Source organism: Colius striatus, chromosome 2 (genome assembly GCF_028858725.1).
Source record: "Colius striatus isolate bColStr4 chromosome 2, bColStr4.1.hap1, whole genome shotgun sequence".
NCBI lineage: Eukaryota > Metazoa > Chordata > Aves > Coliiformes > Coliidae > Colius > Colius striatus.
In genome coordinates this window covers 77486912-77502646 of record NC_084760.1, presented here as the reverse complement: position 1 = coordinate 77502646, position 15735 = coordinate 77486912, and the positions used below count along the sequence as shown (strand labels likewise).

Genomic DNA, 15735 nt, shown 5'->3' with positions numbered 1-15735 from the left:
CAGAGTGTATATTGTCTGAGAATGGCAAAATGCCAGGCTGTTCTAAACTTGTTGTTTTAAAAAGACAGAATAAATCCACAAGGAGCCAATCTTGTGGCTCAGAATTACACGTTCAGCACAGTGTTTTTCCCCAGGCAAAGATTTCTAAGGGTACTGAAGCTTAGGTCTTAGTTGCTCAGCTGTTGTACTGATGTACTCGCAGGAAGAGTGAAGACTTGTACTGCCATTTTAACTCCCTGCTGGGGAAAGACTGAAGGAGTACTGAAATGCTGAAAATCCAAGGCTACGGTGCTGAATGGCAGCTTTGGAGCCTAGGCCATCTTTGAGAGGTGAGCACAGCCAGTTTCTGAAGCAGGAGAAGGCCGTCTGGAGGTGGGGCAGTACTGCTTTGCCTATGAATTTTCATTATAGGTAAAAGCAGACCAGAGCTCATCTTGTTTTTATTAAGATTGTAGGATTAACCTTAAGCTAGACAAGTAAGAGCTCTTTAGTTACAGAATTCCCTAGTAAGACCAGACCTTCCCTCCTTCCTCCTGAAGCACAGCAGGTAAGCAAGAATTAATTGGGTTCTTTGTTGTAATTATAGACCAGCTCTAGTGTCTGTAGTCTCCCTCTTCTGACTAAGCAGAGCAACTGGCCTTCCGGTCCTCTCCTGCTTCATTCTAGAAAAGTCAAGGGGGTTGGGCACTTTACAAAGAGTCTCTTCCTTAAAGATCCCTCTCCTCATGGTTTTATTTGGACATTTATTTCTTGCATTTTAACATACAAAGAGGCCTTAAATATACAATACCTTTACTTGTCCTAGTGTCAAACTGGAGCAGCTAGAGGCGGGGGGCCCTGGGAAGGACAGTTGCTTCTGCACCTTAACAGACACAAGGGTTTTAATGAGAGGTACCGAGTGTGTGGTGCTGAAAGGAACACAGCTCATGATTTTTGGTTCAGTGGCTGACCTAAATATTGGAAAATAAATTTTATTCAGAAGCAAAACATGTATTTCTTTTTTTTTGTGAAATGAGAAATGAAAATCTAATTTTCAGACAAATGGAGCAAATTTGACCCACTTTTTAGTGTCTCGTTATCCTCTTCCTTTTAATGCAGGGTAGGTCTAAGAGACACAGCAAAAATGTTTAATTTGGAAAATATCAAAAGGACCTGTTTCAGGATTTCCAAAACAAACTCTTTTGCTCTGGAGAACGTCAAAGTGAAACATCTGTCAGTCTCCTAATCTCTTTTTCTCCTTGCACTGAAAAATAGAGCTGATGGGAAGGTACAGTTCATCAAGAAAAGGAAATTCTCCATCTTCTCTCCAGTATTTTCTGAAAACCAGGCCATCATACCGAAGAGCCTTATTTGCAGATTTAGTGGGAAACATGCCTAAACCAGGAAAGAAGAAAAATTCCATGGGAATCGGATTCCAAGTCAAACAGTTTCTGTAGGTCTGTGTTTGAAATCTTCCCTCTGGAAGCCTAACTCCAGGCACTAACTAATTCAGATTGTAGCCTTATTAAAACAGCATGAGAAGGAAAAACCAGCCAGACAACTCCCTCTAACTATTGTAATGTAAATTAATTACAGGACTGGAAACACCTGAGGGCTCAATTCTTGTAATGTAAACACCAATAAAAGAAAGAAAGAAAGAAAGAAGTTTACAATTAGTAAATAGCTTTTTTTTTTTCTAAAAAAAAAAGGTGATTTTATTGAGTTTTAATATACAGCTTTAATATGTTAGGGTAATCATACAGGATCTCTCTTGTGTTCAATTTACACATTACAATACAGACGTGAGCTAAAATCTTTTGTTTTAATGTACAAAAGGAATCCAATGTTGTCCACTAGCAGCTTTGAACTTGGCAAGAAAGGTTCTACAGACTTTTAAGTGCAGTAACAACCATACAGAATACAAAATGAATACAAGGACTTTTCGCCAAGGTATATAAACATTTGAAAACAAACGGTGCCTGCTCCACAGGGCAGGCAACTACCAAATTAAAAAACGAAGTCACTGACCAATGTTCCAGAGAAGAAGGAGCATTACCCTGTGTAACAATTCTTATAAAATGGCCTAAGAATACCTGTATCATAGAATTTGTACTGATCAGAAAAAAGATCTGAAAAGAAACAGTAGGTAAGGAATTGAACAACCAAAAAATGACATAGTAATATAAAATATTTCCATCACTATTTAAATGCCAAATTAATTAAGCAATAGTAAAAAAACCTCACCAAAACAAAAACAAACAAAAAAACCACAAAGCTCTTCTGTTTAAAATAACAGCACTGTTTTTGCTTATTTTCCAAAGATTTCTTTTTTCTTATGAACACACTACATACTTGTTTGTTTCTTTCATACAGAGTTATGTGTCCATTTGGTCTGTCACTTCAGCGAAGCTGATACGCAATCAGCCCATCACGTCTCACCTTTGACACATTTTAATGCTTTTCTCCCCTTAAGTTTGCTACGCCGGTGCCTTCTCTTCTCAAGTTAAATACTTTTCCTCCTTTTCTTTATACAGTGCAGAGTATATGGGCTTAGGATATGGAGATTCTCCTCTACTCCAGTTCACTGTCTGGGTCTGAGTTCAGTGGTGTGCAGTAGTTTGGCTTGTCTGAAGGAACGTACCCCGGGAGACACAAACACTTGTACGAACCTTCCGTGTTGATGCATTTGGCATTCTTGCAGAGGGACATCCTGTTGTTCAGCTCGTTGCACTCGTTCACATCTGCGAGAAGGAGACATCAAAAGACGTAGGCTTAAGCGTGATGTGTGGCTAAAACTCATCTATTTCCAACACTGTCAGGAGTGGAAGGTGCTGAGTGCACACACCGAGAGCTGTGTTTTCAGTTCAGCTCACGTGGAATTAGGCTGGGTCAGAAGCTCTAACAGATGAGTTGGGAAGAGGTGGAAGTTATCAACAGTGTATTAAATGGCCTTATACTGTTAGATTACTGAGGCCAAATTCAGTCTAAGCTGCAAATCAAAAACTTAAGGACCACTTACAGCTTTTTATCTGATGGCTGAGAAGTGGCTTCTAGCAAAGCTCGAAGTTCTTCACATAATATCTGCGTTCTAAAAAAAATCCAATACTTCAGGACCTATTAGTGTTGCCAACTAAACAGCTGGAACAGCAAACTACCTGCACTCAATATGGCCTGCAATACATAGGAGCTACATGTTTTCTCACTAAGGAGGCCCACTTGGTGTAAAATCCTAAAGACTGTGATACACACGTTTGGCTTGTCATGCCAGAACTGGAAGACCTCAGCTGCGGGTTCTGCAGTGTAACGCTAAGCAAGGTTAGTACAGACCTTTAATTTAAATACCCAGGTAAGGCCTCTACTAGGCTTCTACACTGAGGGATGCTGTTCTGCTTCATCTTCTCACTGACACCTGCTGTTCTCATGTTTCGTTGGTTTAATTGAGGACATAGTCATTACATATCCTGGTTAGTAGTTGTGCAGGTTTACTAGGTTGAGAGGAATAGTTAAGTCTGTCAACTGTTGAAATCAGTGAGAATCAGGGGCCAAACCCCACCAAGTGGTTAACTGCATATTTAGGTGATTCAGCTGCTCTAAAAATCTGCTCCTAAAATGGCTCTCCTACTCTGGATCCAGTTCTATCCTCTTAGCTCACTAAAGCCTTTCAAAAACACTTATTCTGTATATCAAATTATTTATACAAGTTTTCTAGGCTCTTAACTAAACCCAGCTGTTTTTCCAGGTTTCCAAGACAAACTGAGGAACACCAGCACAGTTATTTCTGTAACAATATTTACTGGCCTTTGCAGCAGATCAAACAAAGTTGGTGCCTTTAATACAATTCAGGTGATGGTCTCTAGAACCTTCGTTCCAGCCCCTCTTTTGGTTAAGGGACTGAGCAAAGTGCCAGATTATCAGAAGAGGTGAAGTAATATGCTGTCCTCACCAACACAAGTCATTTTGGCCATGTCCAGGTGATAACCATCAAAGCAGTCACAAGTGTAGCCTTCCTGGACTCTTACACATCGGCCATTTTCACATCCATTCAGGATACCACATTCCTCTGCTTGCAACTCCTCAAAGCTGTTTAGAAAACCTGCGCAGAGAAAGAATTGCCAACAAGTAAGGTACAGAGCTGTTGAACCAGAATACCCAAATGTGCAGTGAGAGTCTGAAATTCTCTCCCAAGTTTACTGGAATGTGACTTGACTTTGCAGAAAATAGGTTAGTAGCAGTTCTGCAACATCTGGAGCTTTCAATGCACTAGAAAAGTGCCGTGATACATTCCGAGATGAAAGTTGAGTAACTGTGTGAATTCTTCAGTTTTAAATGTGGTTAAAAGCCCGTTGTTTGTCGGTTGCTTTGGGTTTTTCTTTTGTAAAATAAACTGGATAATTCGATGGTATGTTTTTGAAAGGATAAATCGGTGTTTTCTAAACAACACCTTTTATTTCAATTATTATAGGTACCAACCTTTATGGAAACAAATGTAAGAAGTGGTACAGTGCAGTTTGGGGTAAAAGTTCCTTAAAATAGTATTCCAGAGAAATAAGGTATGTGTAGGGAGGGGGAAGAGATGCATGCTAATTTATCTGGAAGAAAACGTGTTTTAAAAAATCAATTTCAATTGCCTTAAGGAAAGTAAGAAGAAATCAGAGTCTGCTTTCCTGTTGTGGTCTTGGTTACAACCCTTTGGCTTGTACTTCAGTGACTGATGCCAGTACAAATACCTATAATCTAGCAATTGCTCCTTGTCATATTTCTAGATGGTGAGTAGTCAAAGCTAAAGAGTTGTCTTTGTATTCGATAGTTTGTGTTTCGCAGTTTTGTACCCAGCCTTTTGTGCTCCCTGTCTTGGGGCTTTTTTTGACAATTACACTTTTATGTATATGGAGGGATTTACACTTAAAACACTGTTAGACATTTTTACATGTTTGGAGATTCTCTGTAGGACTGAATTGCTCCTGCTAGTCCTGCACGAGGTTTTTTTCCCCAGCTTTCTATTCATAGAGCAGTGATGTAACAGGACTGCAGATGGCAGCCCATCACATCGAAAAGGCTTTTGAGGAAAAAGTTGAGAACATTTGAGAGTTGTATGTTTACCAACATGATGTGGGCCACATCTCTCCATCTGCCTTGTAACATATAATGAATAAAGTGACTCCACAACCAAACCATTGGTTTATCTAAAGCCTGCTAACTGATTTATAATGTAGCAACAGCTGCTACCTGTAGATTTGCACAGCTATGTAGGAACATGAATTTAGCCCTTTCTTTGAGCCTGTTCTCCTGTTTTTTGTGTTTACTCCAACCTGCCTCAGTTCTTGAGGTCCTCCTTGCTCTTTCCTGCTTTGCCTTTCCCACTCTGCCCTTTCTTTATCACCCTCCATTTAACTTCTGTATTGTCATTTCCACTCCTCCTCTCTGACTATATATGTAGTTTCTATCCTGGACTTTCTCTGGCATGGTGGGATCCTTCTTAGTAAGGATCAAGCCTGTCATTCATACACTGAAAAAATTCCGGTGACACTGAATGCACAATGTGGAAAAAGTACTTGCAAGATTATATATGCAGTACACAGGATGTATATAAATATACAAGTGCGAAACATTACCATATTTTCCACAAAGCTACTAAGTGATGTCTCATATATGCATGTACACGGGCACAGGTTCACATATATACACATTTTTTTTATCTCCCTCTCATAAATACAGTATGTTGTGATTTTAACCAGCTAATCCCAAAATATTTATGGAAGTACATGGTGCTGCCACAGGATGGGAGGTACTGTCATATTCCTCATACAGACAGCAGCAGGATTGAGACTTTGAAGTCTTTGATTCCCTAAACACATGGCAACTGTATCTGCCAGGGAATATGCCTCTGATCAGCATGGTCATCCAGCTGTGTGCTTCGGAGTTTCTCATGCACTTGTTTGGTATTGTACCTGATTCAGTGACAGGATGGGTGCAAGAGACATGAACTCTTAAGTCTCTGTCCCTAAGACAGTAGATTGTGCTGTGGATTCAAAACTGTCCACAATTTTATTGTATTTATTCACCACTGCTTATAACTTGTTTCTTTCCCACTCAGTATTTTATCTATTACATTGGTTACTCACTCACCTTTCTGAACTTTTCTTTGTGTTTGGTAGTTTTCATGTGTGACATTTCAGTTAAACATCAACACTTAGTATTATCTAATTGAAGCAATCTAGATATAAAGAAAGTCAGCGTTTTCCAATTCTGAGCAGAGCTAGAAGGTTATGATTTTTATACATCCATATGTATGTATGAAGTTCATGTGTGCCAGAAATGCATATCATCACCCTTTAAGAGAGTGCTGTAATCCTCCAGTCCTGTTTTGACCTATTACTCTTATTTTAAAAGTAACTCCTTGTAGAGGAGAAACACTTTGGGAAACAGCATAGTGGCAACTTGCAGGCCATGTGTATAAAATCATGGGAAGTCACCAGTTCCTCCTGATACCTCCACTTTTCTTCTCTAATACTGTGATGAAATATGCTGGACCTGTACAGGGTGGCTGATTTTGAGGCAAATGCTGAGATCTCTAAGCATTCCTCTCTCACAGGTCTGAACAGTGAGCTGGGCCTGGCCTGCACCCCTGATCTTCCTTGGGTACAAAGGAGATGCTGTATGCAGTCCCTCTTGCCCTGCTTGGCAGGCAGCCTCTCCAAAGGCTGGATGCATGCACGCCCTCTGATCAAACTATGCTGAACAACTTAACAGGGTCTCCTTTTCCCCATATAAACTCTGCTGGAAAATCACAGAAAGTTGGCTTGAGGGAATTTTGTGTTGTTTATTTTTTAAACTAAATGCACTCTGAAGAAATCCATCCCATGATCTGCAGGAAAATTAATGTGAGAAAGAAAACTAGCAATCCTTTTGACCTTCAGCTGTAAATCTGTTGGTAAATAGGAATTTAGTCCACTTGGCACAAACTATTTCACTATATTAAAAATTTATATTGTACTCTGAGCCCAACTGGACTCTTACATAGCACTGGCTCTTGAACCAGAACACTTGACTTAAAGCTAGTGTCACAGGAATAACTAAAACATAAATAGGACACATTGCTCAGGAGCAAACAGAAGAATGAAGGCAGCTACAGTGAAGTGATCCAAGTTACAACCCTCATTTCAAGTATTTTATATAATGGAGGAACTTGCTTACGGTCTTCAACAAAGTATGGATTAGTTTCTGGAGTGTAGTGCTCCTCGAAGTCAACCAAAGCATCTTGTCCATATGGCCGTCGAGATCCTGGAATGGGAATGTTGCACAGCTGGGCATAATCCTCTGAGGGGAGAAAGAAAATAGGATATAAAACTAATTACACTTGTAACGCAGGCTGCATTACATTAGTCCCAGTGAGCTGTGGTTCAGACTAGCTGGAAATAAACTTATCTTCCTAGAAACACCATAAGTCTGCAATTTCCAGAAAGCATTCTCTCTTCAAGAAGAATATCATTAAAATGTTGATAAGCCAACTACACACTATGAAGTCATAACAGGGATGACACCAGGCATAGACTGGAGTCAATAACTGTATGTTATGGGTTATGGGTCAGGTTCTTCTGGCCTGCTCAGGCAGCAAGAGAAGAGGGATGTGAGTGTCCTGCTGCCAATGCACTCCTCTCTGGAGCTGTCAATGGTTTACACTCCCTTCTGAGGGAACTATCTGGCTGATAGCAGGAAACATCCCAAAGGAAGCAAACTGGAGCAGGTGGGGCCATATTTCTGGCATGGTCAACCGACCTGCAGAAAGCACAGGATGAAAAATCCTTCTGAAACAGCCCACATTCATCTGCAATATGAATCTTCAAGCCACAGGCTTATGTATGAATGCTGCTCAAAGTCTCCTTGGCTGTGAATCCCAGGCAGGCAAGGGGAAATAAATGTACATTAGAAACAATTATACTGTGATTTTCTGCCTCTCCCCAATAGCTAGACTACACAAGCTGAAGCTGACCAAAGCAACAATTCATTGTAGGTCTCAGCATCCATGTCTGAAATGCTGATGCAGAGTTTGATTATTAAATTTGATTTCTTTTCACCTCTGTTTCCAGTAACATTTACTAAAATACAAATACAAGGCTATTTATTTGGAATAGAAATGTTGTTGAAATACAACAATCCAGGTGCTCCTTTTTTGTTGCTGCAGACTATTTAGCATCTGTTTCTGTGAAGATTGCCTGGTGTTCTGAGAATCAGGCAGAATAAAGACAGGAAAGAAAACCACCAAAAGAGAGAGAGGAAAAAAAGCCCTAAGCAGATACAAAATCCAAGAATTGCAGATGGTTACAGAGCCAGAAACCTCATGCTGTGTAGAACTGTCCCAGACAGAAAATAGTTGGATAAATCCAGACTGCCTCTAGACAGTGCAGAGCACAACACCACTTGCTGCCCAGCATTGTAATTTTATTTCCACAGGTATTATCTCCTCCACCTGGAATGGTTTTACTTCGTACCGAGAACAACAAAGGTTCAAGAAGTCTGTTTGAATTCTGCGGTCAGCAACTTGGCTCTTTGAGACCATAAGACTGTACAGTAAAGGCAACGCTCGTCTGTGCACATCCAGAACTGTCCTGGGTGCCAGTCCGAGTCTGAAGAATGAACTCCCTAGAGAATTGACAAATCCTTGTAAGTCACTTCACCTCTGCTTCAAGTGCAAAGTGGTCTCTGGTGTGCATCCTCCAGAATATATTTGTATACAGTAGTAATTACATTCAAACAACCCTCTCCTCTCTCAGATGAAAAAGCACACTGCCCACGAGAGACATCCTGCAGCATGTGAAAGCATGTGAAAGCAAGCCAGCCTAAGAAAATAAAGGACATTTAGCAAATGTTACTCACATCCCTTACTGCACAGCCTCCCATCAGATAATACGATAATGAGCATAGTTTTAAGAGCGGTCATAGGTCCAGAAACACCCTATTTTTCCTACCCCAATTTTGACCTCAGGTAATAGCCACGTAAAGGGACAGATAGGTTGTCATCTCAGAGTGACCCCTCCATTGTTTTGTGCTGAGCTACTCATTATGCCCAAGGGCTTTGATATGTACACAGAGAAAAGCATTTTCTCACGGATACACACAAATGTTCTTGGCAACGGAAATCTACGCTCTACCACAAAATACTGATTCATCTGGCTGCGTGGAAGAAACCACCACACAAAACCAGCCAGTGAACAGCAAAGGCATGAGGCACACACATCACTGTTTCTTCCACATGAATGGGATCTGATGGAAAGGATCACACAGAACCTGGACATTGGCTTCTCAATACTCAGAGCTAACTTTGCACTTAAGTGATATTGGTAGTAGAAACAACGTTTTTCTTCTGAAGGAAGCAGTCGGAACATTTGAAAATCCATAGAGCTGGAGCTCTTGTGTACATCAGAGTTGGGTAGTTTGAAGATTGTGCAACTATTTCCTGTTGTGTGTTTCTCAACATGAAGTTGTTTGTTATCTAAAGAAGAATAAAGAAATGTTGATAATAGAAACTTGTTTCCTGCCACACTGGTCCTTTGCCAGTCAACTTCTGGATGTCTGCATTTTTAGGTCTCATTATAAGTAAATTAGTGGCTAAAAAATGAAGAGCTGTTTTAGGGCATACTGTAAACTTTGTATGTTTTACAAGGAATTGTAACAAGTCTTCCACAAGGCTATACATACAACTGTCATAGTCTATTAATCTCTTGGAGTCTATCATGCTTAATTAACCATTTGTTAATACACTTTAATATTTTAATAATTTATACATTAATTCTATATAGAGCTTTAATACAAAAGCTGACAGAGGATTTAGTCTCAAGCCACTTGAGAATTTATAAACCTATCCTTGTATATAATTCATATCATTGTTCTGATATGAACTGTGATGACTTAGAATGACGTATCAGGCTCTTTTAATGCTGTATATGTTCGATTTACTTGTCCAAGTAATGTAGACTTTCATCTTTTGTAATGTGTTGATTCAGTTACCAGGCACTCAGGACACAAGTCCAAGGAGAGCCACAGCAATCCACCTAAGAAACCAACGGTAGAAATTCAGGGCCACTAGCAATGGCAAGTTACTGATGCCACCTTCCTGAACTTGTCTTTTTTTTTTTTAACCCAGGGAAGAAAAGGGTGGGCAGAGAGGAGAGTACAAAGACTGCTTTGGTGGGGGGAGGGAGGACCAGGAAATGAACCCATCAGAGTCCCCCCTCTTAAGGGCAGGCCAAGGTAGGGCAAGGCAGATGAATATGTCTAATTTCTTGTTTTAAACTTTCCCCTTTGCTATGCTATGTTCCTACAGGTCAAACTAAAGATAGTGTGTTTCAGGTCACTGTTGCTGTATGCTGGTGACAGTTTTCCATGGAATGGAACTAAACAAAGAGAACGCTGACAGATTTGTGGCTCAAGCATGACTGGCACACAGCAAGTTGCAGCAAATATACAAATGAGTGCTTGAGGGAGATGACAGTAGGAGACTTAGATCAAGAAGGTGGCAAGAGAGCAATGAGCAAGAGAAAATGTGTAACCACCCCTGAATGACAAAAACATTTTAGTTGTCACAGAAATTAATGCTCACTTTCAAAATAATCTTTCAACTAAAGTAAAAAAACCCCAAATTAATTTTCTGTACTTCATAATCAATGATAACACCATTTTTATATGAATTTATTTTCTTTGCTCATTCATCTCTGCTCTGTGATCAGGAGCAATCTAACTGCTGTTCAAGAGTTAAAAGAAAGGACTTGTGTTTTTAATATCACTTAGTCTACATTGCTCCACATGTTTCTATGTTTTTCTCATAACTTGCAAATGAAGCACTGAGACAGCTTGTTGTATAACTTAGCTGTTATAAAAGGAAACTGATGTATGCCTCCAAAAATGTAAAGGACATTTTTAAAGTCAGATGTATGCATATAAAACAAGTGTGTTGGGGGATTACAGCTAGATGCATCCTGGCACAGATGTTAGCCATAATTGGTGATGAAAGCTGGGCTGACACAGACAACACAACATAAATTGGATGGACCGACTGGCTTTTAGGTGCTTCTTAGCACAAGTGCAGCTGTGCAAATGTGCATTTAGTTTGCATATACAGTTGGTGTAACTGCTCAAGCCTGTGTGGGCCTTATTTGTACCTTATTTGGAGGCTTAAAAATAAAAAATTCTTTTATCAGAAAAACATATTCTGTATTTCATGTTTTTAAAGGAAAATATTATATGAAAAAGCTTTTCTTTACATCACAAAGAAACAACTGCATCATGGCCAATCTTAGCAAGCTTTATTTCCAGCTGTTCAGAATTGCCCCACTCACAAAAAAAGAGCCAAAACTATCAACATCAAGGCAGCTCCTTCAAATTATTTAAGAATGCAACAGTTTCAATATGGAAGAAATCACTGGAGAGAAATGCAAAGCCAAGAAAGCATTTGTTACCAGAGAAGATACTTCTGCTCTACATTTAAAATGTACTATTTGACAATTTAGGTAATTTAATTGACACCTTCTGTGAACAGATGCTGAGGTTTGTGGTGGACAGTATTCACCTATATTCTACAACTCTTGGTGCTAAAGAAAAAAGGAAGGGTACCTGTCTTAAAGGATTTTTTTCATGAGTTGAGAAGGATATTCCTATCCTCACATGGAGATACTCTAAATGAAACCACCGAGGAAAAGCTCAGAGTGGAAGTGAAGCTGTTGTTAAAACTGAAGTACTTACTAACCAGATTATTTCAGAACCTTTTGGTAGCCACCTTTTGTTCCTCAATTAACACTGCTCAAATCTCCTAAAACCATCATCTCTCTCCTGTTGCTCGAGGTAGATTGTTAAAAAGTTGTATGAGTCAGGTTGTCTCTGCCACAACTTTGCCAATGGCTTTCTGACTCCTTGCTGAGTCCTGGATATGCTTGGGATGTGGGGTTCAACATGTGAGGAAACCCTTCCAAGGCTATTCTGCATGTGTCTCCCAAGCTTCAGAAAAAGCACTGAAACTCTTCATTAACAGAAATGAAAGTAGCCAAAAATACACAACTGAGCTAAGACTTTGACTATTCAAGGCCCAATCACTGTAATATTTTGAATGTAAAAGAAAATCCATTTGTCCAGAGTTCTTACCAGAAAGGAAGGAGGCACAATGCCATCCTAAATGGAATGACAAACAATGGTGTCCAGAAATGAATGCTGTGCCTCCCTCCTACCTTTACCATCTCAAAAACAGGACAGATGGAAACTCATCCTTTGCACACATTGGTTTTCCCTGTACTTCCAGTTCTTCGTGAGTGACATCAGCCAGAACTTGAAGGGAACACAACGTTCTCATAATATGGAAGCTCAGCCCAGAACAAACTCATAATGTTTACTGAGGATACATAGAGTTCCTTGCATCAAAAACGCAATCCAAACAATCTGTTCTGCCAGAAGAGGTAGAATTCAACAACTACATGTAAGCATCTCCAAGAATCTGCACCTGCATTAGTCATCCCATGGCGCTTTTTAGTCCATAGAAAGGCATAACTAGTTCTAGGACACCATCTCATCCTAAACTAGATGTCTAGAATAGATGAGAGGAATCTAATGCTCAGGGTGCCTATTTATCTTTCCTGATGGAAGGGGAAACTGGTAGGACCAGCACAGATGTGGGTTTCTGTGTTTAAAAAAAATAAAAGGTGGAATTGGCCAAGAGAAATCCTACATTACACACAACCCCAGATGATTGTCCTCAGTGTCCTTCTAGTCTGGGCTAAGGTGCAGATGAAGAGAAACTTCAAGTACAACTAAACCTTCAGCAGTTCTTTACGTGACTCCTAGTCCCACAGAACATCTGTAACATCTAATGACTGGAGTCCTACCATTGTTCTTTCTGCAGACCTAAACAAAGTGGTTCAATAAAAACCCACAAACTAACGATATTTAAAACTAATTAAGTAAAAAAAGGCATGTATAAGGGTCACACAAACAGGCAGGCTGATAACCTGAATCCTGGTGTCCTTTACTGTTGCCTAAGAATGTGTTCACAACATTATCTTAGTAGTCAGACCACCACCAAGTTCTTAGTTACAGATGAAGTAATGTCCTACCACCTCAATAAATAGTTATTAAAACATCTGTTAAAGATGTAGAGTCCCAGCTCAACCTTACCCACTTTTCCTATATTAAAATTTCTCCAGGCAGCCAGCCACAAGAGGAGAAAGTGCCCTCCTTAACAGCCTATCATATCTTTAGTTCAGGGGCACATCATTCCACCTTCCTAGCATCCTCAGGTGTTACTGAAGCAAAGGTGGCACTGCACTGAAATAACAAACTCCAAGATCATTTAATAAATACAAAAATAGGCAGTCTCCCTAAATTAAATGCTGACCTGGCACACTACCTTACTCAATACTTTTTAGCTGTTACTTCCATCTTTCCGTAACAATATACCTTGTCTAAATCCAATCCAGTCCCATAAAGGTTTCATAGGAGCTTCTGGAGGCTCAGCAGATTTGTAATTCAGGTGCTACACATTCAGGTTAACACGAGATGGATATGACCTTATTTTAAATTCCAGACTTTTTCAGTCATGGCCAGTTGCTCTATTTTCTGGCATGGATGTTTCACCCAGCTGCTAAACCCATCAGTGCCTGTCCTGCTGCCAATTACTAGACCAACAACTCTGGATGGAGGTAGTTGGGTCACAGGGCACTAACAGTCACTTGACCAAGGAAGCAGAAGCTCTGAAGGCAAAGGTTTCTTTGGGGTAGGTGCAAGGAAGAAAGAATGTTTTGCTTTTGTTATCTAAAACAAAAGTATCCAATTTTCTAATTTTCTTCCATTGGTTAATTATTACAGATTGCAAATGACAAATCTCAAAGAACCCAGAGGTTTCCTATGGATAATTACTAAAAGTTCCTTGGGCAAGCACAGCCTAACACCACAATGAGCCCAGAGAGAATCCATTTCAGCAGTTATCATTTTGGCATTGTATGCAATCCATGAAAGCCTTTATCTGTAAATTGATGATGTCATAAGACCATAATGTTAGAACCAACATAACTGAAAACAATCTGCCCTTGCTTCCTTTGTTTAATGACAAGAAGACCGGATTTGTCATTTATATAGATCAGTTCTTACAGAAATTCTCTATCTTGTTGTGAAAAATGAAACTGTTTCCATGACAAACCAGGACATGGAAGTTTTAGAGGTTCTTAATTTGGTTCAGAAGGGACTTGCAAATGTACCAGTTCTGGTGGTAGGCCTGTATTTCCTTTTTTCTAAGTGTAGCATCTAGATCCTCAAATATAAGGGAAGTACAAGCAGGGTATAGATTGCAGAATGATCTGTTCTATGATCCCACCCATTTCATGATACAAGTCTTCCAATGATAATACTTTTCACATCCCCAGGTCTTCTTTAACTTGTGTTGCAAAACATCAGAATGCCCCTAACTTGGGAAATAAGCAAACATCTTCAGTAGTAGAGCTGGCCAATACAATGCACAAGTATTTTAAAATGGAGAAATTCCAGGCTCCTCAGCCAGGACTTGAACCTGTGACCTACTGGCCCAGAGGTGTGAAAGCACTCTCTCGAGCCAATGATATCACTTTAAGTGCTACAGGCTGAAGACATGTCAAATGAATCATTTATTCGGTTCAGTCAGCTTTGAATTTTTCTTGGTAAATGTTCCTGAAAACAGAGAAAGGCTTCCAGGTTGCTGTGTGTGTGAGGACACATGAGCATGTACCACCTCCACTAAGAAAATGATACTTGTATGTTTCCTCTGACATAATAAAGATTCGATATGCTTTTATATTTTTTTTTTAGCTAGCTGTGTTCAAATCTATAAGGATGATTTAAAGTATTTGGGATCACAGCATGCCTCATAAGTTTCAGGTAAAGCAGACAGTTTTCAATGCATATTAAACTTCACATTAAAATTATCTTATGTCTGGAGGGAGAAACATTTTATGATCCAACGTAATGCTCTTCAGCTTTGACTGAGGGTCATCTAAGTGATGTTGAGCATGAAGTTCTCAAGTTTCTTCATAGAGCTAGTTGGGATCTGCACTCCACTGCTGTCATGGGATTGCTGATCCAGAATCCTGTGGTCCTGTTGATCAAAATCTATCTAATTTCAAGCCTAAATATGTTCAGACTGAACTTGTTCCATTTTCTCTTTCTGCACATCAGCACTGTTGTTTAATTTAAAAGCTTGTGTGAATCCTCCACGATAGTGCTGTAACAGAAAGTCTTACCATTTGCAGCTTTTGTTCTGCAGCTTGGTTTGGCTTTTTTCATCTTTCCCGGTAAGACAGCTTCTCCATTCACTGACCATCTTGGTAGTCCTCCTCTGTTCCTTTTCAAATTGATCCTGCTTTAAACGTAACTAGCTAGAAATCTTCAGGAGCATCATACCTACAAGAACTCTCTCTACCAACAACAGCTTTCCTTCATTCTTTCAGGATTGCCCACTTGCATAAACACAGATGGGTCACTGACACCACCAGATGAACTTTGTACCAAGAAAAAACTCCTTTATTCTGCTCTATCTTTCTGCCTGAGGAACTTCAGGTCATAGAAATATTTCTTGCTATTAGCTGCTGCCCTATATATTTTTTACCAGTACATTTGACTCCATTGCAATTGTTATTCTAGCAGGTGTAGCAATTCAGTGCCTGGGTGTGGTAATTCAGTTCTCCTATAAGATTTGTTCTGACAAAGACATTTCAGAGGTTTCCATATCTTATAAATCAAGATGTTGTC

At 39.7% G+C, this 15735-nt stretch overlaps 1 protein-coding gene across 7 annotated transcripts in view; it reads right to left on the bottom strand.

Moving 5' to 3' along the window:
- Positions 1 to 1694: 1694 nt before the first annotated feature.
- Positions 1695 to 15735, bottom strand: part of LTBP1 (latent transforming growth factor beta binding protein 1) — a 151206-nt gene continuing 137165 nt past the window's right edge. For all 7 annotated transcript variants that reach the window (XM_061991178.1, XM_061991179.1, XM_061991172.1 and 4 more), the window contains 3 exons: positions 7174 to 7296; positions 3923 to 4072; positions 1695 to 2720 (listed from right to left, as the gene is read on the bottom strand). In XM_061991178.1, the coding sequence (XP_061847162.1) occupies positions 2551 to 2720; positions 3923 to 4072; positions 7174 to 7296 (443 nt within the window). In that variant the 3' untranslated portion in view covers positions 1695 to 2550. The remainder of the gene's footprint in view (positions 2721 to 3922; positions 4073 to 7173; positions 7297 to 15735) is intronic.